We start from the raw sequence: 27779 nt of genomic DNA on the forward strand, positions 1-27779 counted from the left end.
CAAAAGTTATCGAGAAAGCAGTCGCCAACCAGCTAGAAGCCAGGCTTACAGATAACAACATCTTTGATACTTTTCAGTCAGGATTCAGGAAAAGGCACAGCACTGAAACAGCATTAGTCCGAGTAATGAATGATCTACTTACTGCAAGGTACAAGGGTGATTGCTCAATTCTGATTCTTCTTGACTTGTCTGTAGCATTTGATACTGTGGATCATGAAATACTAATCCAGCGACTGAAGAATTACTGTGGCCTAAGGAGTACTGTTCTTAGCTGGTTTCAGACCTTCCTATCTGGCAGGACACAGCAAGTATGTCTGGGCACACACTACTCTAATCCAGTGCCACTTGCCTATGGAGTTCCACAGGGTTCTGTACTATCACCATTACTCTTTGCAGTCTACATGCTCCCACTGGGCAAAATAATCCAGAACTATGGTTTAGGATACCATTGTTATTCAGATGACACACAACTGTATCTGTCCTTCAAGCCTGGCACCCAAGACCCATCAGCATCCATAAATGCGTGTCTAGTGGATTTACAAAATTGGATGAACACCAGCTGGCTGAGGCTGAACTCTGACAAAACAGAGGTGTTGGTGGTAGGTGGTCCACACATGATGGATAAAGTTCAAAACGCTCACCACCTCAAACTAGCAATTGGGGGAGATACTGTACAGTATAAAGACTCTGTGCGAAACCTTGGGGTGATCCTGGATGGAAATCTAAAACTCAGACAGCAGGTATCAGCTGTCGTCAAGTCTTCCTTCTTCCATCTAAGAAATATAGCGAAAATCAAACACCTTATCCCAGCTGAAGACCTACCGGCCCTGGTTCATGCATTTGTATCCTCCCGCCTAGACTACTGCAACGCCCTGTTCATCGGATCTACAGATAAGGTTCTGCGCCCCTTACAGCTAGTACAGAATGCTGCAGCCAGACTCCTAGCCAATGCCCCCCGCAGCTCACACGTCACCCCAGTACTGCAATGTCCCCCGCGGCTCACACATCACCCCAGTACTGCAAACTCTTCACTGGTTGCCAGTAAAATGGAGAATCAATTTTAAGATCTGCCTGCTGACATTCAAGGCTCTACACCACATGGGACCCAAATACATAGCGGATCTATTGGAACTTTATGCCCCTCCACGCACCCTCCGCTCTGCCAACAAGATGAAGCTGGTTATTCCCAGGATACACTTAACATTTGGTGCTCGGGCCTTTTCCTATGCAGCCCCTACTCTATGGAACTCACTTCCACAATCAGTACGAGAGGCTCCTTCTCTGGACAGCTTTAAAAAAAGGCTAAAAACTCACCTCTTTTCCCTAGCCTTTGAGACTGCATAATGCAGGGTCACAGCGCTTTGAGTCCCCAGGGAGAAAAGCGCTATATAAATATTATTGTTATTGTTATTTGGAAGTGGACAACATAGAAGTAGTTACTCTTGCAAACGTGGGTTTCCCCAATGGCAACCTCAGTATAGGCGGGTGGGGAGATTAAGACCGTACCCCACTCAGGTTAAGAAGTTGCTCTCTGTAGACAGGAAACAAAGAGGTAGCACCCGTCCTCCAAGGGTGGACCTAGCAAAACCCTTGTAGTAGAGATAACTCTACTGAAGCTGCTAATGTGTTAATCGATAATTATAATGCCAAAACCACATGCTCACTTTACTGGCCAGCTCTGTATTGCCTCTCCAGGGAAAACTTGCCAACCCTCTCATACTTTCCATGCTAAACAGACATCAGCAGCCCTAGCCTGTTTAAAACGGAGCAAAAACCTGAATGTTTGCAAATTTCCCAGCTGTCAATAAGGCCCGGTTCACAATAGAAATAATGAGCCAAACGGATCTGGTAAGTGGATGCGGTCTTCGCTTCACCGGATCCGGATGGCTCTGCGCACACTGGCAAACAGATGGTTTTCACCATCTGCCAGTGTGCACAGAGCCATCTGGATCCGGTGATCACCGATCGATTTTCACTCCGTTTGCCGTAAAATACTTGGTAAAATATATACCTAAAGTCAGCGGTAGAGGCTTCTTCTTCTTGTGCTGTGACTACACAGCGTGTCATGTGACTAGTCACATGACGCGTCATGTAGTCACATGAGCGGAAGAAGAAGGAAGCCTCTACCGGCAGCCTTAGGCATGTATATTAGGCCCGGTTCACCCTCGCTCACCCGCCCGGCTGCTGCACCCTTCCTCACCCTCCCGCCGCTCAGGTTCGCGTCTCCACATCCCCCGTGGATGAAATGGTCCATTTCTTCACTAGTGTGAAGAGACGTTCCGCATTGCCCACAATGCAATAGCATTTTTTTTCCCGTTCCACTGGGCAGAATGGTCCGGAAAATTTGGGCCTGCAGCTTTTTTTAGGACCAAGGAAAGGAACGTATCCGTACCAACGGACGCATGTGAATGGATCCATAGGTTAACATTGGATCCTGTCACATCCATTCCGTTTGTACAGTATACATTCCATAAAAAAAAAAAAAACTTAACTCCCTTGGTGACTGAACACTTTGGGCGATAGGCTCTGAGAACCTGCCTGCCAGTCACACGCGCTCTCTAACGGCTGCACCCGCCCTTATACATTGGTGGGATCTGGACGTTTAGCACTCTGACCAGGTTTGCCGTGTGTTAGCTTGGTCACACCCCCCAAAAATGACACACCCCTGGAGAGGAAGGAGCATGAACAATTAGGGCTCTTTCACACCAGAGCCCTTTTTACGCGTTTTAACCTCCCTGGTGTTCTATTAAGATCGCCAGGGCGGCTGCGGGAGGGTTTTTTTTAAATAAAAAAAAAAACTATTTCATGCAGCTAACTGAAAGTTGGCTGCATGAAAGCCCACTAGAGGGCGCTCCTGAAGCGTAAATTAACGCTGCAATGAGCAGCCTCCCTTGTTTCGCTTACCTCGTCGTCAGCCGCCTCCGATCCAGCCCTTAGCGCTGGCCGGAACTATTTGTTCCGGCTGCGCAGGGCTCAGGCGGCTGGGGGGACCCTCGCAGAGCGGCGGCGATCAGGTAGCACACGCGGCTGGCAAAGTGCCGGCTGCGTGTGCTGCTTTTTATTTCACAAAAATCGGCCCAGCAGGGCCTGAGCGGCGACCTCCGGCGGTGATGGACGTATATAGTCGTCCATACCGCTAAGGAGGTTAATGCAAGGTCTATACTTTGCATTAACCGAGGTAAAAGGAAAGTCGATAGACTTTCATTTTACCTTTCACACCCGACGCTGCATTTCGATACGTTGCGATACGACGCATCCCGGCGCATTTTATCGTTGGGAATCGCCGTTTCCCCTTCAGGTTAATTAACTACTACCGCCGCTACTCAGCGGCGCACCGGAGTTTCCCGACGACACGCCGCAACGCGTGCAGGAGCCGTTCTCCTGCACGTTTCTGATGTGTAACAGGCCTTATGGCAAGAGTTGCACCGCCAAATCAAGGTACAACTACAGAAAAATACAGTAACTTACAATTAATCTCTAGGAATGGGGTGTGGCTCATACTCACCAGAGTTGACCAGGAATACTGTCCTCTTGGTGCCTTTACTGAAGTCTCCCCGGATCTGATAGGACAGCTCTTTAGTAAGTAGTACAGCAATGAAAGTCTTCCCTGAGCCAGAATTCAAACATACTATAGTATTGTGGTCCAAAGCTGCTTCCAACAGCTCCACCTGCAGGAGGAGGAAGGAATAAGCCAAATATTACTCACAAGTCAGCATATGACCAAAGCAAGCAGAGTTTTGCATTTTTAATATCTAAACAAGACATTATATAAATTAACTTTTGCCTGGGCTAAAAGGCACATAATGATGCTTGGAGGTTTCTGGGGTTTATTTTATGGTAATTTTTGCTTTTGAAAACAGTAGTTGAACAAGGCTAAGAGGAGTCCTATTAATTTATGGACAATTATTTTGGTACCGCCTTCATTTTAAAAAAAGCAGTTCAGCCAGTTGAGGTACTTTGTACTACAGCTAGGTGTATTTCATTTACACCGTATTGATGGAGTTATCTAATCAGCCAATCATGTGGCAGCAGCAGGACGCATACAATGGTGCAGATACCGGTCAGGGACTTCAGTTAATGTTCACTGCAAATGCCACAATTGGGAAAGTTGCAATATGTAGTTCTGTAAGTGCTGATCTCCAGGGATTCCTTCGTATAACAGTCACTAGTGTTTACTCAGGGCTACAAACCACCAAGCGAGCAGCAGTGCTGTGGATGGAGATACCTTCTTGATTAAATTAAAAGGGGACCCCGAGGTAAGGGATATATGGATGCTGAAATGCTTACAGGCTTATGCCCTCTTAACCACTTAAGCCCTCGGTCGTTTTCCCTTTATGCATCCGAGCAATGTCCACCTCCCATTCATTAGCCTATCACTTTATCACTACTTATCACAATGAACTGATCTATATCTTGGTTTTCCGCCACCAATTAGGCTTTCTTTGGGTGGTACATTTTGCTAAGAGCTACCTTACTGTAAATGCATTTTAACAGTAAGAATAAGAAAAAAACTGAAAAAGATCATGATTTCTCAGTTTATGGCCATTATAGTTTTAAAATAATACATGCCTCCATAATTAAAACCCACATATTGTATTTAATATAAGGAGGCGCCAGAAGAATAAAAGATCAAATTAAAGATCAAATTAAAATGATAAAATTGTGGGTAGCAATGGTGGACTTGCTCACCTCACAAAAAACACAAGCACCAATTTGGTGTGGTAAAAACCATAAAATTTATTATTACTCCTTCTAGAAAAAACAAATTTTGCAACGCGTTTCACGGATCCCAAGTCCGCTTCCTCAGGCAAAGAAAATACACACAGGCAGGAGCAACAGTGATGCTGCGTAATCACGAGGTGCATTTTTTCCGTTTTGCATCCATCACTATTTACAAGCTTATAGAAGAAAAAAAAAAGGAAATATTTCATCTTTACATAGATATTTAAAAAGTTTAGACCCTTAGGAAAATATTTGTGGGTTTTTTGTGTAATTTTTTTTTATTATTAAACATTTTATGTGGGTATTTTTGGGAGGGTGGGATGTAAATAGTATTTGATTTGGGTAAATATATGTGTATTTTTTTTTTTTTTTTACTTTTAGTTGTAGTTTTACTTTTTGCCCACAAGATGGCAACCTTGAGTTTGTTTACATGACGTCACTCTAAAGGTGGGTACACACGTCAGATAAAAGTCTTTGGAAAATGAAAGATCACAGACCAATTTTACCCCCTTCCATGTAGTATGAGAGCCATACTCTACACCAGGGGTCTCAAACTCAATTTACCTGGGGGGCCGCAGGAGGCAAAGTCAGGATGAGGCTGGGCCGCATAAGGAATTTCACAATTGCGGCGCATCGCCGCCTCTGCCGGCCCCTCTCACTCTTCCTTCACAGAGAGGGGCGGGGAGAGGTGGCGATTCGTGCGGCGATTGACATCAGGAGGGGCAGAGCTGAAGCTGAAAGCTCTGCCCCTTCTAGGAAATGTCGGCGGATTGCCCCCCGGGAGATTTGGGGGCTCTGCAGCCCTCGTTTAGCGGCGGGGATGCGGCGGATTACTTGGGTGCACTGAAGCGAACTATAAGGAAGCTTTTGCCGGCGAGGGCCACAAAATATTGTATCGAGGGCCGCAAATGGCCTGAGGGCCACGAGTTTGAGACCCCTGCTCTACACAGTCTATTCTATGGAGCTGCACTCCCCATCAGATAGAAATCTTTGCAAGATGCTGCACACAAAGATGCTGTACACACGCAACAGATCAGTATCTGCAAAAGATCCGCTCCTGCAAAAGATCCATTCCTGCAAATTGCATTCATAGTCTATGATATCTGCATATCCTCATACACACCTTGTTTAATGGACATTCATCTGCAGATCAGACAATTATCTGCCGATCTGAAGATCCAACCTGGTGGATCTGATCTACAGATAATTGTCCGTTAAACAAGGTGTGTATGAGATCTGCAGATATGATAGACTATGAATGCATTTTGCAGGAACGGATCTTTTGCAGGAACAGATCTTTTGCAGATACTGAACTGTTGCATGTGTACAGCATCTGTGTGTGCAGCATCTTGCAAAGATTTCTGTCTGATGGGGAGTTCAGCTCCATAGAATAGACTGTGTAGAGTATGGCTCTCATACTACATGAAAGGGGGTAAAATTGGTCTGTGATCTTTCATTTTCCAAAGACTTTTATCTGACATGTGTACCCACCTTAAGTGTAACATGTACACTTAGAGGGACATAGGAGGCAGAAAAAGCGAAGCTTCCGAGAGAAGCTGTTGCTTTTTCTGCGGGGGAGAGGAATCAGTGATCGGGCACCATGACCCAATTCATTAATTCCTGGGCTAACGATCCGCGGCCGGGAGCACGTGTGCGCGATCGGCCGCGGGAGCGCACATGGCCTCCTTGACGTAGTTCTACGTCAAGGAGGACAAAGTAGTTAATAATCAGTTAATTTCTAGGCATGGAAGTGACAACTTCTGTCTTGTTGGTAGCTTGTCAGGAATATAGTAAACATCACTGATAAGCAAATTACAGCCATAGAAGTTTTCCTGGCAGAATACAACTTCTGAGGGCAAGGCTACCTCTGTGACACTTAATAGGCTGCCACTGATTAAAGACAGTAAAACATTCAACCTACTTTGTAAATTTTGAAATATAAAAGAAAACCCTGAGATACTTAAAAGTCATATTTAGCAGTAGGAGGATAGATATAATTGTTTATCTTATCAGTTTATTTTCACCTTGGGATCACTTTAAAGAGAATCTGTACTCTAAAATTCTTACAATAAAAAGCATACCATTCTATTCACTATGTTCTCCTGGGCCCCTCTGTGCTGTTTCTGCCACTCCCTGCTGCAATCCGGCCTTATAATTGCCAGTTTTAGGCAGTGTTTACAAACAAAAGACTTGGCTGCTAACAGCATGTGATAGGCTGAGAGTAGCTCAGTCTGTGACTCATACAGAGCCTGAAAGGGGCGTGGAGAGGGTGTGTATAACTTCTCCCTATCACAGCAGAGCAGCACATTCCAGCCTGAGCCGACAAAGCTGACAAAGGAAAGAAGATTAGATTATATAACAGAGATAATACAGTCACTGTGCAACTAGGAAAGGCTGCAGTAAGACAGAGCACATTAGAACAGGTATAGGAACGTATAGAAGAAATAAGGGTGAACATTTTGTTACAGAGTCTCTTCATGGATCAGACCTGCTGGAGCGGTGAGAAGCTGGGTCTTCATATACAAGAATTACACACAGAAATGTTACACATCACACGGAATGTTCCACATACCTGATACTTCCTGGGGGTGTAAATATTGTCATGAATTGCCTCCTGCTGCCAGGGCAGCCCAAAGAAGGGGCCCATGGGGGAGGAGGCCGGGGTCAGGAGCTGCAGGCCTGCCATGCTGAAAGTCTCTCCCACATCCAGCGACTTAAATCATTGCAACTGAGCAGCCGCACAGCTTTCTGCAAACACAACACATTTATTATTGCCGATTGTGCTCCATACATGAGATTTTACATCCACACTGTGCTCTGTCTATAGGCTCCACCCCTCTACCTGTCCATACTGTACCCTGTCTATAGGCTCCGCCCCACCACCTGGCCATACTGTACCCTGTCTATAGGCTCCACCCTCTCTACCTGTCCATACTGTGCCCTGTTTGCAAGCTTCGCCCCTCTACCTGTTCATACTGTGCCCTGTCTGCAACCTCCACCCCCTCTCTACCTGTCCATACTGTGCCCTGTCTGCAAGCTCCACCCCTCTCTACCTGTCCATACTGTGCCCTGTCTGCAAGCTCCACCCCTCTCTACCTGTCCATACTGTGCCCTGTCTGCAAGCTCCGCCCCCTCTTTATTTGTCCATACTGTGCCCTGTGTGCAAGCTCCACCCCCTCTCTACCTGTCCATACTGTGCCCTGTCTGCAACCTCCACCCCCTCTCTACCTGTCCATACTGTGCCCTGTCTGCAAGCTCCACCCCTCTCTACCTGTCCATACTGTGCCCTGTCTGCAAGCTCCGCCCCCTCTTTATTTGTCCATACTGTGCCTTGTCTGCAAGCTTCGTCCCTCTACCTGGCCATACTGTACCTTGTCTGCAAGCTCCACCCCTCTACCTGGTCATACTCTACCCTGTTTGCAAGCTCCACCCCCTCTCTACCTGTCCACTGTGCCTGGTCTGCAAGCTCCTACCCCTCTCTACCTGACCATACTGTGCCCTGTCTGCAAGCTCCACCCCTCTCTACCTGTCCATACTGTGCCCTGTCTGCAAGCTCCGCCCCCTCTTTATTTGTCCATACTGTGCCCTGTGTGCAAGCTCCACCCCCTCTCTACCTGTCCATACTGTGCCCTGTCTGCAACCTCCACCCCCTCTCTACCTGTCCATACTGTGCCCTGTCTGCAAGCTCCACCCCTCTCTACCTGTCCATACTGTGCCCTGTCTGCAAGCTCCGCCCCCTCTTTATTTGTCCATACTGTGCCTTGTCTGCAAGCTTCGTCCCTCTACCTGGCCATACTGTACCTTGTCTGCAAGCTCCACCCCTCTACCTGGTCATACTCTACCCTGTTTGCAAGCTCCACCCCCTCTCTACCTGTCCACTGTGCCTGGTCTGCAAGCTCCTACCCCTCTCTACCTGACCATACTGTGCCCTGTCTGCAAGCTCCACCCCTCTCAGTACCTGTCCATACTGTACCCTGTGTGCAAGCTCTACCCCCTCTGTACCTGTCCATACTGTACCCTGTGTGCAAACTCCACCCCCTCTGTACCTGTCCATACTGTGCCGTCTGCAAGCTCAGGCCCCTCTCTATTTGTCCATACTGTGCCCTGTCTGCAAGCTCCGCCCCTCTACCTGGTCATACTCTACCCTGTCAGCAAGCTCCACCCCCTCTCTACCTGTCCATACTGTACACTGTCTGCAAGCTCCACCTCCTCTGTACCTGTCCATACTGTGCCCTGTCTGCAAGCTCCACCCCCTTTCTACCCGTCCACACTGTACCCTGTCTTCAAGCTCCGCCCCCTCTACCTCTCCATATGGTGCCTTGTCTGCAAACTCTGCACCTCTCTACCTATCCACACTGTACTCTGCAAGCTCCACCTTTCTACCTGTCCATACTGTGCCCTGTCTGCAAACTCCGCCCCCTCTACCTGTCCATACTGTGCCCTGTCTGCAAACTCCGCCCCTCTACCTGTCCATACTGTGCCCTGTCTGCAAACTCCGCCCCTCTACCTGTCCATACTGTGCCCTGTCTGCAATCTCTACCCCTCTACCTGTCCATACTGTGCCCTGTCTGCAATCTCTACCCCTTCTCTAGCTAACGCTAGTTACACACAACGATATTTCCCAAATCGATAATTTCCAACATGTTCGCTTCCAATCGGGAATGGGATCAATAGTGTTTAGTAGTGATCTGAAAATCAATCCAGTTCTCGTTCGAGGCAGACCGGACATACCAGAAATGATTGATTCAACCTGTCGATCTGACAAAAAAAATACCAAAAGGACAGAAGGAAAGCATAGAGAAATGCACCCTGTATGTATTTAGAGAGTTTAGCCTAATTCCCTTTCATCTGCACAAGTTGCAATTTGATCTCTCCTGTGTCAGCTGACTGCCATGGCAGATAAGCTAATTTGAAAGCACTGTATGTTAACCCTATGTCTGCTCCCATGAAAGCGGGAAGTAGACACTGCAGGATTTGTATCAGCTGTAACAAAGAAATGTTTTACTTTAAAGGTTATTTTGCTGTTTCTTATCTTTTAGAGCAGAGAGGAAGTTCTGAGTTCATGTCCACTTTAAAGAGAAACCATAACCAAGAATTGAACTTCATCCCAATCAGTAGCTGATACCCCCCTTCCCCATGAGAAATCTATTCCTTTTCACAAACAGACCATCAGGGGGCGCTGTATGACTGATATTGTGGTGAAACCCCTCCCACAGTGTGATGTCAGGGCCATGGTTCTGACATCACACTGTGCGAGCCTTGTTGCATTGTGGGAAATAACAGCTGTTTACAACTGCCCCCCCCAAAAAGCCACCACCTGCCACCAGTAAAAATGTCACCATGTGATAAATGTCAGGATGTAAATCAGGGAGAGGAAAGATTTTATAATGAGAAAAGACTAAATCATTTACACATTATTATTGTAAAAATTAAGCACTTTTTTTATTACATTATTTTTACTGGAGTTCCTCTTTAAAGCGGATCCGAGATGAAAAAAACTAACTATAACAAGTAACTTATCTATATATCGTAACTAAAGTTTAGATAGTTTACACAGCAAATCTAGCTGCAAACAGCTTCAAAAGTGTATGATTATTTATTCCTGTGATACAATGACAGCAGCCATGTTCTGTTTGTCACATTGTCACAGGCGGAGGGCTGGAGATGCTATCAGCTTGCCTGGGTGTAAATTTGTCCCCTCTCCTCCTCCCTCCTGCCTCTGAAATCTCTGGCTAGTAACCTCCTCCTCCTGCCTAGACTGAGCTCCCATAAGCCCTTGCTACAGTGCCAAGGCACAAAAGGAGCCGTTGGTGAGGCTTGTTTAGTTTATAGGGAATTAGAGTATTAAAACAAAAGAAGTATTTGGCTTGAGGAATGCCCTATAAACTATATGAAAGGAAGACAATTATGGAATGAGTAAAAGTTTATCTCTGATCCACTTTAAGGCCTCTTTCACAGTGGGACGTTGCGTTTGATGCGACGTTAAAGTGGAACTCCAGCCTAAACAAACCTACTGTCATTAAGTTACATTAGTTGTGTTAATTAAAATAGATAGGTAATATAATCTCTTACCCACCCTGTTTTAAATGAACAGGCAAATGTTTGATTTCATGGGGGCAGCCATCTTTTTGGTTGAAAGGAGATGACAAGGAGCATGAGACACAGTTCCAACTGTCCTGTGTGCTGATCACCCCACCCAGTTGCTAGGCAACGAGAACAACAACATAGGCAATCCCATCATGCTTTGCACAGCATCAGGGAAAAACCGCCCGGGCAGATTTCTTTGATGGGGTGGAGCTTAGCTAAAAATGATGCTTGAGCAAGAAAAACAAAGTACTAATGCTGTGAAACTGTTTAAGAAACACCAAGCCTTTTCAGTTCTGCTGATTTTTAGTCCGGAGGTTCACTTTAAAGTCGCACAACGTGCCCCTAACGCAGCGCATGTAGGTTTTAAAATTGGACGTTATTTTGCACTGTGTTATGTGTCTCTTGGTGCAGTTTTCGTTGCATACTGATGGAACGAAAACGGCGCATGCGTTAAAAAAGACAACAACATTACTGAGCATGTGCAACACACATAACGCAGCAAATGTATTGCTAAACGCACAGCATGCAGCACTTTCTAAATATTGCTACACGTTACACACAACGCAACGTGTGCACTGTGAATGTCGCACAGACTTTGTATTGCTGTGCGTTAGTCTGCGTTTGAACATTTTCTAACGTGCGCTTGTAACGTCCCGCTGTGAAAGAGACCTTAGTGTGAAAATATCACCTCCTAGGAGAAAGTCTGAATTGCAGAAGGGCCATTGTTGGGTACACAGCGGTAGCAGAACGCAAGGAATCCACTCACCAGCTTTAGCTTGTGATGACAGCAGGGGGGTGGTACATGTGACGCTCTGTGACATCATATCTGCAGAGAGAAGATACACAACTGGAACTACAGTCACAATGTACCCTGAATACCCACCAGCAGATACGACCAGAGGAATTGGGGATTGCCGCGGATGACCGATCGCTTTCCCGATCCATCTGGCCCAATCTGCAATCTTTGGGGCAGCAGAAACGAACAATCGTGGAAATGATCGTAAACACGATCGCGGTAAAGCATGTGCAAGTCAATGATAACGACCCTCAGCGACTTAATCGGACGTGACGGTCATTCAAAAACAAACGATCGCCGCAGGTGTCACGCGTTGTTACACAACTTTTCTTTAAACTATGTTGCATATTGCAAAAAAAAAAAAAAAAATAGTTTGCCACGCAAAATCGTTCACGAAAAATCATTTAGTGGGTATGGGCCTTTAGAGATTACCAAGTCCATAAAAAAAAAAAAAAAAAAAATCAAAAACACATTACTACACTTGTACAAGAGAAACAGGTCATTAAAGGGACACTTATGCCAGGAATAAAAAAAATCAGTTTTACTTTCCTGGGGCTTCTACCAGCCCCCTGCAGCCATCCCGTGCCCTCGCAGTCACTCACTGAGCCTCCGGTTCTTCGCCGCCAGCTAGTTTCGTTTTCGCTGACAGGCCTGGCAAGGCAGCCACGCGTATTTTTCCTTGCATTTCCGTCCGCAATATCGTCCTGTGCTATTGAGGACGGGAACATAAAAAAGGATACGCCTGGCCAGACCTGCGCAGAAAGCCCACCGACTCCCTGTCAGCCAAAACGAAACTAGCTGGCGGTGGGGGATCGGAGGCTCTGTGAGTGACTGCGAGGGCACGGGACGGCTGCAGGGGGCTGGTAGAAGCCCCAGGTGAGTAAAACTGATTTTTTTATTCCTGACTCAAGTGTCCCTTTAAAAACGTAACTTTGTACAATACTGTGTATTCCGGCGTATAAGACAACCTCCTCAACTTTTCCAGTTAAAACAGAGTTTGGGATATACTCGCCTCTTCCATCGCACACCAAATAAAAATAAAAAAAAACATCATATACTGGTGCTATGTATGAACAGATACTGGTGCTGCACTGTACGTGGTACCCAGTATATACAGTGGCTTGCAAAAGTATTTGGCCCCCTTAAAGTTTTGTACATTTTGTCAAATTACTGCCACAAACATGAATCAGTTTTATTGGAATTCCACATGAAAGACCAACACAAAGTGGTGTACACAGGAGAAGTGGAACGAAAATCAAAAATCATACATGATTCCAAATTTTTTTTACAAATAAATAACTGCAAAGTAGGGGTGTGCATAATTATCCAGCCCCCTTTGGTCTGAGTGCAGTCAGTTGCCCATAGACATTGCCTGATGAGTGCTAATGACTAGAGTGCACCTGTGTGTAATCTAATGTCAGTACAAATACAGCTGCTCTGTGACGGCCTCAGAGGTTGTCTAAGAGAATCTTGGGAGCAACAACACTATGAAGTCCGAAGAAAACACCAGACAGGTCAGGGATAAAGTTATTGAGAAATTTAAAGCAGGCTTAGGCTACAAAAAGATTTCCAAAGCCTTGAACATCCCCCGGAGCACTGTTCAAGCGATCATTCAGAAATGGAAGGAGTATGGCACAACTGTAATCCTACCAAGACAAGGCCGTCCACCTAAACTCACAGGCCAAACAAGGAGAGCGCTGATCAGAAATGCAGTCAAGAGGCCCATGGTGACTCTGGACGAGCTGCAGAGATCTACAGCTCAAGTGGGGGAATCTGTCCCTAGGACAACGATTAGTCATGCACTGCACAAAGTTGGCTCTTATGGAAGAGTGGCAAGAAGAAAGCCATTGTTAACAGAAAAGCATAAAAAGTCCCGTTTGCAGTTTGCCACAAGCCATGTGGGGGACACAGCAACCATGTGGAAGAAGGTGCTCTGGTCAGATGAGACCAAAATGGAACTTTTTGGCCAAAATGCAAAAGCTATGTGTGGCGGAAAACTAACACTGTACATCACTCTGAACACACCATCCCTACTGTCACACTGGTGGTGGCAGCATCATGCTCGGGGGTGCATCTCTTCAGCAGGGACAGGGAAGCTGGTCAGAGTTGGTGGGAAGATGGATGGAGCCAAATACAGGGCAATCTTGGAAGAAAACCTCTTGGAGACTGCAAAAGACTTGAGACTGGGGCGGAGGTTCACCTTCCAATAGGACAATGACCCTAAACATAAAGCCAGGGCAACAATGGAATGGATTAAAACAAAACATATCCATGTGTTAGAATGGCCCAGTCAAAGTCCAGATCTAAATCCAATTGAGAATCTGTGGCAAGATCTGAAAACTGCTGTTCACAAACGCTGTCCATCTAATCTGACTGAGCTGGAACAGTTTTGCAAAGAAGAATGGGCAAGGATTTCAGTCTCTAGATGTGCAAAGCTGGTAGAGACATACCCTAAAAGACTGGCAGCTGTAATTGCAGCAAAAGGTGGTTCTACAAAGTATTGACTCAGGGGGCCGAATAATTACGCACACCCCACTTTGCAGTTATTTATTTGTAAAAAATGTTTGGAATAATCTATGATTTTCGTTCCACTTCTCACATGTACACCACTTTGTATTGGTCTTTTATGTGGAATTCCAATAAAATTGATTCATGTTTGTGGCAGTAATGTGACAAAATGTGGAAAACTTCAAGGGGGCCGAATACTTTTGCAACCCACTGTAACAGTATATAGGCGATTGACTGGTTAGATTGGTCAACTTTCCCTCTCCCTAAGCGGATTGGTCAGCTCTCCCTGTTTATCAGAGCGGTATGGAAGAATAGATAGCGCTGTGCCCATAAAACACACCTCTTTCACCCTTTTGGCCCCGCCCTTGTATCCTATTTACCTCCTTCTCTGCCTCTCAGATCTCACACATGTGCGCCTGCGCCGTTTCACTACAGTCCTCAGCAGCGAGATCTGAGAGGCGGTAACAGGATAGGGCGTATCACCCGGCATCAATGACACCCGCGTATAAGACGACCCCGGACTTTTCAGAAGATTTTCAAGGGTTAAGAAGTAGTCTTATACGCCAGAATATACAGTATATACAGTATAAGTTTGTAAAAATTGGTTTACCTACAATTCCATTATTGATAGTTTTCAGTTCTGAGGAGGGGGTACTAAAAGCTCAAGACCTTTTAAGAACTCATATACTACTCATACACCATGCAATTTTAACTTCAGATCCTACACATATATATACCGTTGGTCATTTTTCTGATTGGATATCGACTGAAAATTCAAGAGGAAAAACATTATCAGAATCGACATACAACCGGAATGATGGTCGCTATTTGGTGAGATTTTCCAACAAAGTGCCAGGTGGAGCGGATGACTAAACAGCTAGGGGGAGTGGCCTGCAGGGCTTACAGGAAGTGATTGGGAGAGACAGGCCACTCCCAACAAAATGCCAGGTGGAGAGGACTAAACAGCTAGGGGGAGTGGTCTGAAGGGCTTACAGGAAGCGATTGGGAGAGACAGGCCACTCCCAAGAAAGTGCCAGGTGGAGCGGATGATGGAGCAGCTCGGGGGAGTGGCCTGCAGGGCTTACAGGAAGTGATTGGTAGAGACAGGCCACTCCCAACAAAGTGCCAGGTGGAGAGGACTAAACAGCTAGGGGGAGTGGTCTGCAGGGCTTACAGGAAATGATTGGGAGAGACAGGCCACTCCCAACAAAGTGCCAGGTGGAGCGGATGACGGAGCAGCTCGGGGGAGTGGTCTGAAGGACTTACAGGAAGTGACTGGTAGGGACAGACCACTCCCAACAGAGTAGCAGGTTACTGCTTCCTCAGATCAATAAGAGCAGTCCTTATACTTCTAAAGGCTTAGTCCTTATTTTTGAGGTTATATTGCTACCAGCCACCGATAGGTGTAACTACTCTTGGGGCGCCTCCTCGTCCTCCATTATAGGGTGATGGAACCGTCCGCTGGAGCTACCCGTAACTTACATTTCTTTGGGAGATCCAGGCCAGTTTTGCAGGATCCCTTGAGTTCTCCAGCCCACAGACCTCTTAGTAAACCAGTCCTGTGTTTTCAATGGACACATTATACGTTCCCTGTCAGCACGCCCAGCGATCGCTCCAGCGGCAGGAGTATGTGTCATTGTTTACCCACTGGGTGGCTGGCAGTTTATAGGGCCAGATTACTGCTCCAGTTGTGTTACTTAATTCCTATGTTGGTTTCCCACCCTCCTCTGCTACACGGCCATTTAACACATTCTACTTGTTTGCCTCTTTTAAACCTTGCGTTCACAGAGCCAACTACAGAGCCCAGCCAGGGCGCCGGCTGCCGACGGGTTAACCGTAGTATGAGGTCATGTGGCAACCGCGAGCGTCCTGCTGGTCCGGGCCTCTTAATGGGTGCGGAAGATTGCTTTTATTTGAGTAATTACACAGCGCGGACACGGCTGTACGGTGCGCGGTGAGCGTTACACAATGCCGAGGGGCTGTAAAGAGACGCACACAGACGTTTGAGGTCTCGCATATGGTGCCCCTGTGTGTACTTAGCGACCGGCCAGGACTGACAGAGAGGCAGATCTATTCCAGCTTATTACCTGCGTAATCCTTTACCTCAGCGTTGATTATGAGACGTCCCCGCGGCCCGCTGCTGGTAACTCAGTATCACTCTCGGCAACCTGCAGGAAACATAAAATAGCTCCATTTACCACAAAAGTCATTTAAAAGAAGCCATGTGCTGGGCCTGCTCTCTCGTATTTCGCTGTGCAGGGAATTCACGTGCGCTGCAGGAAATCTGATTACAATGTGCCTTTCTTGGCAGATGGGCGAGGGCGAATAAACGGGAGAGATAGTCTGGGATGCAAAGAGGAGAAGAATGATTGGGGGGCAGAAGTTAAGAGGGGCGTTGGGAATAAGAAGTGTGGGTGAAGTGAATTGGGAGCGGCGGTTGTATAAGTGAGACATGTTAGTTGAGGAGGGGTAAAAAAAAAAGTAGGGTGGGACAAGAGAGAAACCAGCAGTGAAAAAGGGGAGAGGTAGAAACACAAAAGAGGTGGGGCAAGAGAAACCTGGTGGTAGTGGTGGGGTAGAGAGGAGTATGGTGGGGGAAGAGAGAAACCAGATGTGGGATGGGGGGGGGGGGGGAAGAGAAGGTGAGAGGTAGAGAGAAGTAGGGCGGGGGAAGAGAGAGACCTGGTGGTGGTGTGGGGTAGAGAGGAGTATGGTGGGGGAAGAGAGAAACCAGATGTGGGATGGGGGGAGAGAAGGTGGGAGGTAGAGAGAAGTAGGGTGGGGGAAAAGAGAGACCTGGTGGTGGTGTGGGGTAGAGAGGAGCAGGGTGGAGGAGGAGAGAAATCCGATGGAGGAGAAGGGTGGGGGAAGAGAAGTGTGGTTTGGAGGAAAAGAGTGGAACGAAAAAAATAAGGGGTGGTCAGATGAGAAGGGATGCAAAGGAAGAAGAAAGAGAACAATAGAAAGAGAAAGTGAAGGATTACGAGGAGAAGAGAGAAAAGCGGGGAGGGGAGAAGCCGAAAAAGATGTACAGGGATAAAACGACAAAGGGAAAAAAACGTGTGGGGTTCGAGGGAGAAAGTACAACATAGGTGGGAATGAGAGAAAAGGAAAGGGAAACAAAGAATTGGGGGGGGGTCATCAAGAAAAGAAAAATGTGTGGGAAAACGATTAACGAGAGAAGAGCACACGGAAGACTCGCTAGTTTCCAGATACCAACCCAACCATAATCTCTGGTCTGCAAGAAATGTCATTCTGTCATCCTCTAGAGTCACCTCCTCGCATTCGTGTATACCAAGATTTCTCACGAGCTTCACCTTTCCTCTGGAATCCCCTTCCAAAACACTTCCGTCATTCTCCAACCTTTTAAATCTTTTTGCGTTCCCTCAAAACTCTTTTCTGACAAGCATATGCTCCAACGTAGGACGTTCCCCCTATAACCTCTGGCCAAGTTGTGCTCATTACTAAATATAACCTAAAAACACCCTGCCTCTAGGTATACATATTGTATACTACCACCTCGTTCCCCCCTATTCCATTAGATTGTAAGCTCACAAGGGCAGGGCTCTCTCACCCATTTAACATAATAATAAAGCAATGGGGATGTTCGAGGCAAAGACAGACAGACAGGGAGAGAAAAAGAAGAACAACAGAATGTGAATACCATAGTAAAGAGAGAAACACAGCAGAGGGAGCGGGGAAGGTGAGCACATTGCTCTGTACATGGCAGCTCTGGGAGAGAGGACAATTAGTGTGGGTGGAAAGCAGCTACAAGCCGAAGCGTTTAACTCAGGAGCAGGGCGAGCAGGACAGACATGGTCTTCCAGCGGCCCCCGACATGTCTGGCTCTGTCTCAGCGGACCGGCTACCAGTCAGCACGGAGGCCACAGAGCGCTTAGCGGCTGAATGGGAAGATGTTGTGCTTTATGTCTTAGAACAGCTTGTAAAAAGGTGACTTCCATGTGGGCTGTGGACGGCCGTTTACACATACAGAAGGAAAGAGAACTCTACACCAGAGCTAACAAACTAAAGAGAAAAACAGGGAAGTCAGTGACTGCTGGTAAAAAAAACAAAAAAAAAACACCTTAAGATTGGCAACGAAATCAGACACTGCAATTGATGTCTGGCTGCAGACTCCTGTCGTACTCTCTGTCCAGGAGGTGTGCGTGCGCGCACACACACACACACACACACACGCATGTGCACACACACAGACACAAATACGCATGTGCACACACACACACAGACACACACAGACACACACACACACACACACACAAATACGCATGTGCACACACACAGACACAAACAAAAATGAGACTCTGTCCTGGAGGCGTACGCACACACAGACAGGCACCAGAATGAAACTCTCTGTCCTGGAGGCGTGCGCACACACAGACGCGCACCAGAATGAGGCTCTCTGTCCCGAAGGCGTGCGCACACACAGACACACACCAGAACGAGACTCTCTGTCCCGGAGGCGTGCGCACACACAGACACACACTAGAATGAGACTCTCTGTCCTGGAGGCTTGCGCACACACAGACAAGCACTCGATTGAGGCTCTCTGTCCTGGAGGCGTGCGCACACACAGACACACACCAGAATGAGGCTCTCTGTCCTGGAGGCGTGCACACACAGACACACACCAGAATGAGACTCTCTATCCTGGAGGCGTGCGCGCACACACACAAGCACCAAAATGAGACTCTTTGTCCTGGAGGCGTACGCACACATAGACACACACCAGAATGAGACTGTCCTGAAGACGTGCGCGCACACAGACACACACCAGAATGAGACTCTCTGTCCTGGAGGCGTGCGCACACTGACACACCAGAATGAGACTCTCTGTCCTGGAGGTATGCGCACAGACATGCACCAGAATGAGGCTATCTGTCCTGGAGGCGTGCGCACACATGTCTGAATGAGACTTCCTGTCCCGGAGGCTTACGCACAGACACGCACCAGAATGAAGCTCTCTGTCCTGGAGGCGTGCGCACACGTGTGAATGAGACTTCCTGTCCCGGAGGCGTACGCACACAGACACACACCAGAATGAGAGACTCTGTCCTAGAGGCGTGCGCACACAGACACACCAGAATGAGACTGTCCTGGAGGCGTGCGCACACACACAAACACCAAAATAAGACTCTCTGTCCTGGAGGCGTGCGCACACACAGACACACCAGAATGAAACACTGTCCTGGAGGCGTGCGCACGCACACACATACCAGAATGAGAGACTCTGTCCTGGACGTGTGCGCACACACAGACAAGCACCAGAATGAGACACTGTCCTGGAGGCGTACGCACACACAGACACACCCCAGAATGAGAGACTCTGTCCTGGAGGTGAGCGCACACAGACAACAGAATAAGACTCTCTGTCCCAGAGGCGTGCGCACACACAGACAAGCACCAGAATGAGACTCTGTCATGGAGGTGTGCGCACACACAGACAAGCAGAATGAGACTGTCCTGGAGGCGTGCGCACACACAGATAAGCACCAGAATGAGACTCTGTCCTGGAGGCTTACGCACACAGAGACACACACCAGAATGACACTCTCTGTCCTGGAGGCGTGCTCACACAGAGAGACACACCAGAATGATACGCTCTGTCCTGGAGATGTGCACACACACCAGAATAAGACTCTCTGTCCTGCAGGTGTGCGCACACACACTTGAATGAGACTCTCTGTCCTCGAGGCGTGCGCACACACAGACACACACCAGAATGAGACTCTCTGTCCTCGAGGCATGCGCACACACAGACACACACCAGAATGAGACGCTCTGTCCTGGAGGCATGCGCACACACAGACACACCAGAATGAGGCTCTCTATCCTGCAGGGCTGTGGAGTCGGAGTCGGAGTCGTGGAGTCGGAGTCGTGGAGTCGGGCAATTTTGGGTGCCTGGAGTCGGAGTCGGAGTCGGGAAAAAATGCACCGACTCCGACTCCTAATGAATTTGTAACTGTAATTAAAATAGAAAATATGATAAAATGTTCTATTTCTCAGATAATAGTCATTAAAAATAATGTATATATACAGTAATAGCTGTGCTTAGTCCACAAAAATGAAATAAACCAATCAAAATTAGTTACTTGTGCTGCTTCAATAAAGCAGTCCCCGTATTTTTAAGGTCAGATATACATATCTGATTGTGACTGTATATATGATGCGTACACAGGAATCTCTTATATATACTAAATAACATCTATGCTGTAAGAATAAAGCCTGATGTGTAGCTGTGTCACTAATAGAGATGGTCAATGAGATGGAAATAATTCTGCACTGATGCTGATTTATGCAAATGTATGCACTCCCTTTGCTGATGAAATCAAATAATTTGATATGTTATTAAAATTTGGTTTGGTGACTACAAATTAAAGGGTACCTGAGACGGATGAAAAGTAAAGTTTTATACATACCTGGGGCTTCCTCCAGCCCCCTTTAGGCTAATCAGTCCCTCACTGTCCTCCACCACCCGGATCTTCTGCTATGAGTCCTGGTAATTCAGCCAGTCAGCGCAGTCCGGCCGCATGCCACTCCCACAGCCATGAACATTCTGCACCTGCGCAATAGTGCTGTACAGGTGTAGTATGCTCCTAGCGGTGGAGTGTGTTCATGCGCACTACGCCAGACTGGCTCAAGTACCTGGACTCATAGCAGAAGATCCAGGTGGTGGAGGAGTACAACGAGGGACTGATTATCCTGAAGGCGGCTGGAGGAAGCCCCAGGTATGTATAAAACTTTAATTTCATCTGTCTCAGGTTTACTTTGTTACACAGTAGTACTATACTCTACATATGCACTCCTCACAGAGCTGCAGGGAATCCACTGAGAATGCTGTGCACATTGAACACAGAGGTGTTGTCTGTTTACAATCTCCTCATTCCCCTGCAGAGTACCTGCACATCATTCTTACATGTACCCACACTTACATTGCCTAGGGCCTGATAGATGTTCTTTGTTCCGGTTTGTACCTTTTACAAGTACTATTACTAAGGACTAGTTTTAGTCTAAAGGGAATAAATATAGTAGTCTACATATCCTTCTCACTTCAGTTGTCTTGTAAAATTCCTAAGCGTTGGCAGTTATGAGACGAATTTCATGTTACATACTTTTAATCAACAAAATTGTAATATGCAAATTAGAGGAGTCGGAGTCGTGGAGTCGGAGTCGGTGGAATCCTAAACTGAGGAGTCGGAGTCGGAGTCGGTGGATTTTTGGACCGACTCCACAGCCCTGCTATCCTGAAGGTATGCGCACACACAGACACACACCAGAATGAGACTGACTGCCCTGGAGACGCGCGCACACACAGACACACACCATAATGAGACTCTCTGTTCTGGAGACGTGCGCACACACAGACACACATTCCAGAATAAGACTCTCTGTCCTGGAGGCGTGTGCACACAGAAACTTATACGCACACAAAGACACGCATGCGTGCGCACACACACCCGAATGAGCTGTAATATTGAAGCAGAACCAGACACACAGATTCTATGCGCATGACGGAACCTAGAGGCACAACAGCACTTTCCATTTCCCTCGTCATTTCTCAGCCGCTATTCCAATTCTTACTAATAGAGGGCTCTCAAAGCACACCCGACTCAGTGCAAAGCTAGCCAAGCACAGATGTGTGTTCATGCTAGAGCCACATACCTCTGTGCGTTGTCCTTCCTGTCCTTGGGTCCCCTTAGGGCCCGTGTCCACTACATACACTTCATACATATTCATTGCGATTTTACGTCTCAAAACTACAACCAATGCATGTTAACGGAGTATTTTCCATTGCATGCACATTTTTCGGTGCAATGCAGAAAAATAATGGATTGCATGCTGCGGATTCCTGTTAGCCCATACGAAAAGTCGCGTAAATGAAAACGTATGCAAAATGTAATATGCTAATTGAAATGGGCCCTAAATCACACTTTCGTTTCTAGTGGGGAGACAACTGGAGATGGAGGCAAGTCTGGAAGTGGCCGAGGTCGCGTGGCTGAGGAAAGTTGCCCAGCCCCCATTATTAAACGGGTGGGCCTTTTCACTAGTTTGCATATCGCAATTTTAACCCTCCTCGCGGTTAATTTTTTTTGCCATATAGGCAAAAATCCTTTATTTTTTTTGTTTTTGTTTTATGTAAAGCTACCAGAGTGGTAGCTACATGAAACACCACTAGAGGGCGCATGTGTCCCTCTAGTGCGATCGTCGCCGGCATCAATAGCAAACAGGGGAACGCGTATATAACGCGCTCCCCTGTTTGGCTTCTCCTGTCGCCATGGCGACGATCGGAATGACGTCATGGACGTCATCCGACATCCTGACGTCAGACGCCTCCGATCCAGCCCATAGCGCTGCCCGGAACTCATTGGTCCGGGCAGCGCAGGGCTCTGGCGGGGGCCCTCTTGCGCCACTGCGTGCGATCGCCGCCGCTCAAGCTGTACGCGCGGCTAGCAAAGTGCTAGCTGCGCGTACAGCATTTTAAATGGAGCAAATCGCCCCACCAGGAGCTGAGATATCTTCCTGCGCGGCATAGCCCGAGCTCAGCTTGGGCTTACTGCCAGGAAGGTTAATGATTGGAAGTATGCAACATAAAAGGCATCTTATCACTGCAAAAGCTTAGGAATTGTAAAGCTATATTAAAGGAAACCGCAGAGATGCCTAGAGGGTGCACTTTTCCCGCGTAGACTGGCCGCGACTGACAGAACTTACAGGACCCGGTACCAGAGCTGGAGAAGACTGAGGACGGGAGCGTGGTAGCGATCCGCGGGCATGGGGCTGGAGGAAGCCCCAGGTATGTTATAACACTTATGTTAAAAAAAAAAAATTATATTACATCTCTGGTACACTTTAAGATGGCATCCTGTCCAGGAAGCTGACACTCTAACCTATCAGCCATCCTGGCCTGTCATTGCCAACATTAATGTCCCAGCATGTCTTCTATATAATAAGATTCAACGGAGACCCATATCTGCTGGGTTACAACGTGTAGCCCTGCCACCTTGTAGAAAAAGGCCTCTGATATAGAAAAGGCCACGGCCATTTTCTGCAAGGGGGCAGATCTATATACCGGAACCTAGCCGATACAGGGTTCCTGTGAATCTTATTAAACCTAGCATATTGGCCCTGCACCAGCTGTAGGTTCTCCTGATCTTGCTGCGATAGGTGCACATTCCATTGGTGATGATGAGGCCGATGATAGTTGTGTCATCCGCAAACTTAATGACCTTAACGGAGTCCGCGGATGAGGCACAGTTGTTGGTGTACAGGGAGAACAGGAGCAGGGACAAAACACACCTCTTTGCGGAGCTCCTATGTCGGTGGTTCTCACTTCCGATGAGCAGCTTCCGAGCTTTCTCTCTGCGTCCTGCCTGTTAGGAAGTCCCTGACCCATGCGCACAGAGTAGAGTCTACTCCAAGTTTCGTCAAGTAGGGTGACTGGGCAGATGGTGTTGAACGCCGAGCTGAAATCCAGGAACATGATCCGGACATAGCTGCCAGGCCTGTCAAAGTGCTCCATGATGTACGTTAGGCTGATATTGATGGCGTCGTCAATGGACCTGTTAGCCCTGTACGCAAATTGGTGTGGGTCAAGGAGGGCGTTAGTGTAGCGTTTCAGATAGTTAAGGCCCAGTCGCCTCAAAGCTCTTCATGATGACTGGATTGAGGGCTACCGGCCTGAAGTTGTTGTGTTTAGTGTTGCCTGACTTTTTGGCGACCGTAGAGCTTTTGCCACAAGGTGGAACTTTGCCTTCTGATAGGGACCTGTTGTGAGTAGAGGTAAGGACGGGAGCTAGCTAGTATGCACAGGTTCTTAGGCAGCATGACGACACGCCGTGCGGGCCTGAGGATTTTTCTTGGGTTAAGCTTGCAGAGGTGTCGTAGTACATCCGCTTCCTGGACTACGAGCGACACTGGGGCACCATGGCCCTCTGGGGGAAATGAGAAAGAAAGGGGAGAAGAGGTTGATGGCATGGACGCTGTCATCCCGAGTTGCTTGGAATGCTTGAATATGCAGTAAAACTCGTTGAGCTCCTCAGCCAGTTGGATGCTTCGGGCAGCGTGTTGAGGGGGGGCTTTGAAGTTTGTGACCACCCTGGGCCCTTTCCACACCTCCTGAGTCCCAGCTTCTTAGAGAACACTCTCTTTACGATTCTCAATTCATGGTTTAGAGAGTTCCCAGCTTCCCCTGTACTTTTCTGGGGTGTCGGACTTGTGCGCCTTTTCCTTAGTTCTCCGGAGGCGGCTCAGCAGCTGTTACACCACGACTTATCATTGGGAAAGCCTTTGATGGTCTTGGATAGGATGCTATTGCTGGCGGCCAAATTATGCTGTTTTTATAGTATTTTAGGCTCCGTCTTTTGAGGGCCCCCTAAATTACCGTCTGATCGCCACAAAAGCCGTGATTCACATTTCGGCCTGCGGTGGCGCATGGTGCGCCCAAATCTCCTGCGCTGTTTTTGCCTGCGGGACCCAAAGCCTTCCCTCTCCATAGGAGTGTATCTCACTCATTCTTTTTTGTGCCACTTAAGATTCAGAACTGCTTTGTTTGTTTGTAATGTTTATTCATTTCTGTATGATATTCAAACCTTACGTCCATTTTATTTATTAGAGGGATGAAAAAAACTAGGACAGAGGGAAAAAAAAGTGGTTTAAGACTGTCCTTTTATTGAGATTGGCTCACAGCGATCACAGGGTCAGGGGCCAATTAAATTGCCTCCTGATCAGCTCACAAAGCTCTGTTGCCATAGCGACAGCATCGCTGCAGCGGCGGAAGAGCGGTACGATCGGCGGCAGCGTCCGGCGGGCTGACTGAAATCTATGCCCCAGGAGGAATAACAGGTTCCAAACAGGGGATAGATTTCAATTTGTGTGGCCGGAACCAGTTAAAGTGGACCCAAATTATAAATACAAGAGTCCAGAAATAAAATCTATTTTCTAAATTATAGTAATAAATAGCAGCATTTTTTCATCTGCATGATGACAAATATAAAATATTTTACATTTATTGGAGGAACTCCTCCCTTCCTTTCATATTGCCGGGACAGAATCCGGCAGACTGGTGGAGGAGATAAACAAAAACAAAACTCAGGCTGCTACTGATGATGTCACAGGGGAGGTGATCTCCGCTTGTGTGAGATTTCACATAGACGACGCCCCTGTGAGGGAGGGTAGCTGATGACAACCACACCCATGATCTAAAACATCCTACTAAGCTCAGAAGTAATGGCTGCCACCTGTATTACCCTAGTTATGCAAAGAGAAGGGTGAAAAGCATGCATTGAAATGCTCATAGGCTTGAAGGAGTGTTTATCGTTATATGTGTCAGAGTGCTGCAACTAAATATTTTGAATTAAAAACATGTTTGCTGTGGGCCTGCTTTAAAGCTGATAAAAACAAACAAACAAGTTGCCCATGAGACTTTCTGTTTCGGCCCACATTGTATTTAAGTCTCTCGCTCTGCGGGTAACCAGTGCTTTTTGAAGTGATTTTTCAAGGTGATTCTAGGAATGAGCCTAGCGATTTTCTATGTATACCTAGCGATTTTTGGAGCATTTTTGTGTAGCTTTTTTTTATTATGTACAGTACAGCTGCTAGTGTACTGGTTTTATCACAAAAACGCTTGGAAAACCGCTCTGATCTAGCACTTTTCAGTCGATTTTCCACTTCCCTATACTTAATATTGAGGCTGAATCACCTCAGAAAAGCGCAGAGATGCTGCAGGACCCGCGTTTGCATTTGGGAAGGAAAAACAAAAAAAAAACCACATCGCTCTGGTGTGATTCATACCATTCAAATACATTAGCCAAGCGCTTTTTAAAAGCACTCAGAAGCGCTTTTGGTGTGCACTGGCCCTTACTTAGTGTCCAGAGGCTGCTTATCGCTTTTGGGGGCTCCCCGGTTCCTCTGATCTCTGTAGCATTCCGGAAGCTCCTCAGAGAGGCGCAGAGCAATTCTGAACTGTGAAAGAAAGTGCGGTTCGATCTGCACAGTTCTAAGTCACACGCCACCACTAGGGGCAGCTTACTGGTTTTCGTATCTAACTGGAGGAGCCTGTTGAATATGAAAAGGTCCAGGGAACGGGGGATGCAAGAGGTAAGCTAGCCACCACTGGCTTCATTCATTCGTTTTTGTCAGGGGCACTTCTTTAAAGTTGGGATCAGGACTCCTTGCCCATGAAAATACCTCTTCACGACTTTGCCTGTATATTTGGGGTTATTGTCCTTCTGCAGAATGAATCCTCCATGATGGATATACTGTTATTCTATGTACACACCATCCAATTTTCTGGCAGATTTACCTGTCAGATCAATTATTTCCAACATGTCCAACCTGAATTTCGATCAATTTTTCAATTTACCGATCATTTTATAATTTTTTTTTTCGATCGATTTTTACAGAACTGAACAAAAATTGATGATAAAAAAAAAAAAATTACAAAAAGATCTGTAAATCCAAATATCGATCGAAATTCAAATCGGACCTGTTGGAAATAGTCGATCTGGCAGGTAAATCTGCCAGAAAATTGTATGGTGTGTACACCTAGCATTAGGTCCATAAATATTTGTACAGAGATAACTTTTTTTCCAATTTTGGCTCTGTACATTTCCACAGTCAATTTTAATTGAAACAACTCGGATGCAGTTGAAGTGTTGACTTTCAGATCTTCCTTAACCTCCTAGGCGGTTCAATTTCTCTGCCAAGGAGGCTGCATTGCACTTTTTAAAAAAAAAATTTTTTTGTTTCATGTAGCTACCTGAGTGGTAGCTACATGAAACACCACTAGAGGGCGCATGTGTCCCTCTAGTCCGATCGCCGCCGGCCACAAAAGTAAACAGGAGATCGCGTATAGAACGCGATCTCCTGTTTGGCTTCTCCTGTCGCCATGGCGACGATCGGAATGACGTCATGGACGTCAGCCGACGTCCTGACGTCAGAGCCATCCGATCTAGCCCTTTGCGCTGCTCGGGACTGATTGGTCCGGGCTGCGCAGGGCTCTGGCGGGGGCCCTCTTCCGCCGCTGCGTGCGGCCAATCGCCGCAGAGCGGCGGCAATCGAGCTGGACGCGCAGCTAGCAAAGTGCTGGCTGCGCGTACAGCAATTTACAGAGCAGAAATCGCCCCACCAGGGGCTGAGATATCCTCCGCGGCAGCTTACCCCGAGCTCAGCTCGGGGTTACCGCTAAGGAGGTTATGCAAGCACCACACGTCAAATCTACTCCAGGCCTTTTATCTGCTCAACTGATAATGACATAACGGACTTGCGCACAGGGCTGTGAGAGTCAAGGAATCGGAGCAATTTTTGGGTACCTGGAGTCAGAGGTTTCATAATTTAAATGATTTATTTATTAATGACCTAATAGATGCAGTAGTGAGCAATGTTGCTATTTTTGCAGATGATACAAAATTGTGCAGAAAACACATCTCTCAGGAAGATAGTGTCATATTGCAACAGGATCTGGATAGGATGGCTATATGGGCACATAAATGGCAGATGAAATTCAATGTTGATAAATGTAAAGTCATGCATTTTGGTCGTACCAATGGTCTAGCACCATACAAAATAAATGGGATACAGTTGGGGACATCAAACTTGGAGAAGGACTTAAGGCCCATACACACATCGGATTTCCGCGAACGATGGGTCGTTT

General features: G+C 47.1%; 1 protein-coding gene across 3 annotated transcripts in view; it reads right to left on the reverse strand.

The window, feature by feature from the left end:
- The window catches only part of DICER1 (dicer 1, ribonuclease III), a 95173-nt gene that overhangs the window by 60206 nt on the left and 7188 nt on the right, over positions 1–27779 (reverse strand). For 2 of the 3 annotated variants that reach the window (XR_011024179.1, XM_068254732.1), the window contains exons 2-5: positions 16201–16281; positions 11576–11635; positions 7295–7470; positions 3506–3668 (exon numbers count right to left, since the gene is read on the reverse strand). Coding sequence is in view for 2 of the 3 variants with exons in the window: in XM_068254732.1 (XP_068110833.1) it covers positions 3506–3668; positions 7295–7408 (277 nt within the window). In the remaining variant the exon portion in view is untranslated. The remainder of the gene's footprint in view (positions 1–3505; positions 3669–7294; positions 7471–11575; positions 11636–16200; positions 16282–27779) is intronic. The other variant, XM_068254733.1, reaches the window with a different exon arrangement.

The sequence above is a fragment of the Hyperolius riggenbachi genome, chromosome 9, assembly GCF_040937935.1.
Source record: "Hyperolius riggenbachi isolate aHypRig1 chromosome 9, aHypRig1.pri, whole genome shotgun sequence".
Taxonomy (NCBI): Eukaryota; Metazoa; Chordata; class Amphibia; order Anura; family Hyperoliidae; genus Hyperolius; species Hyperolius riggenbachi.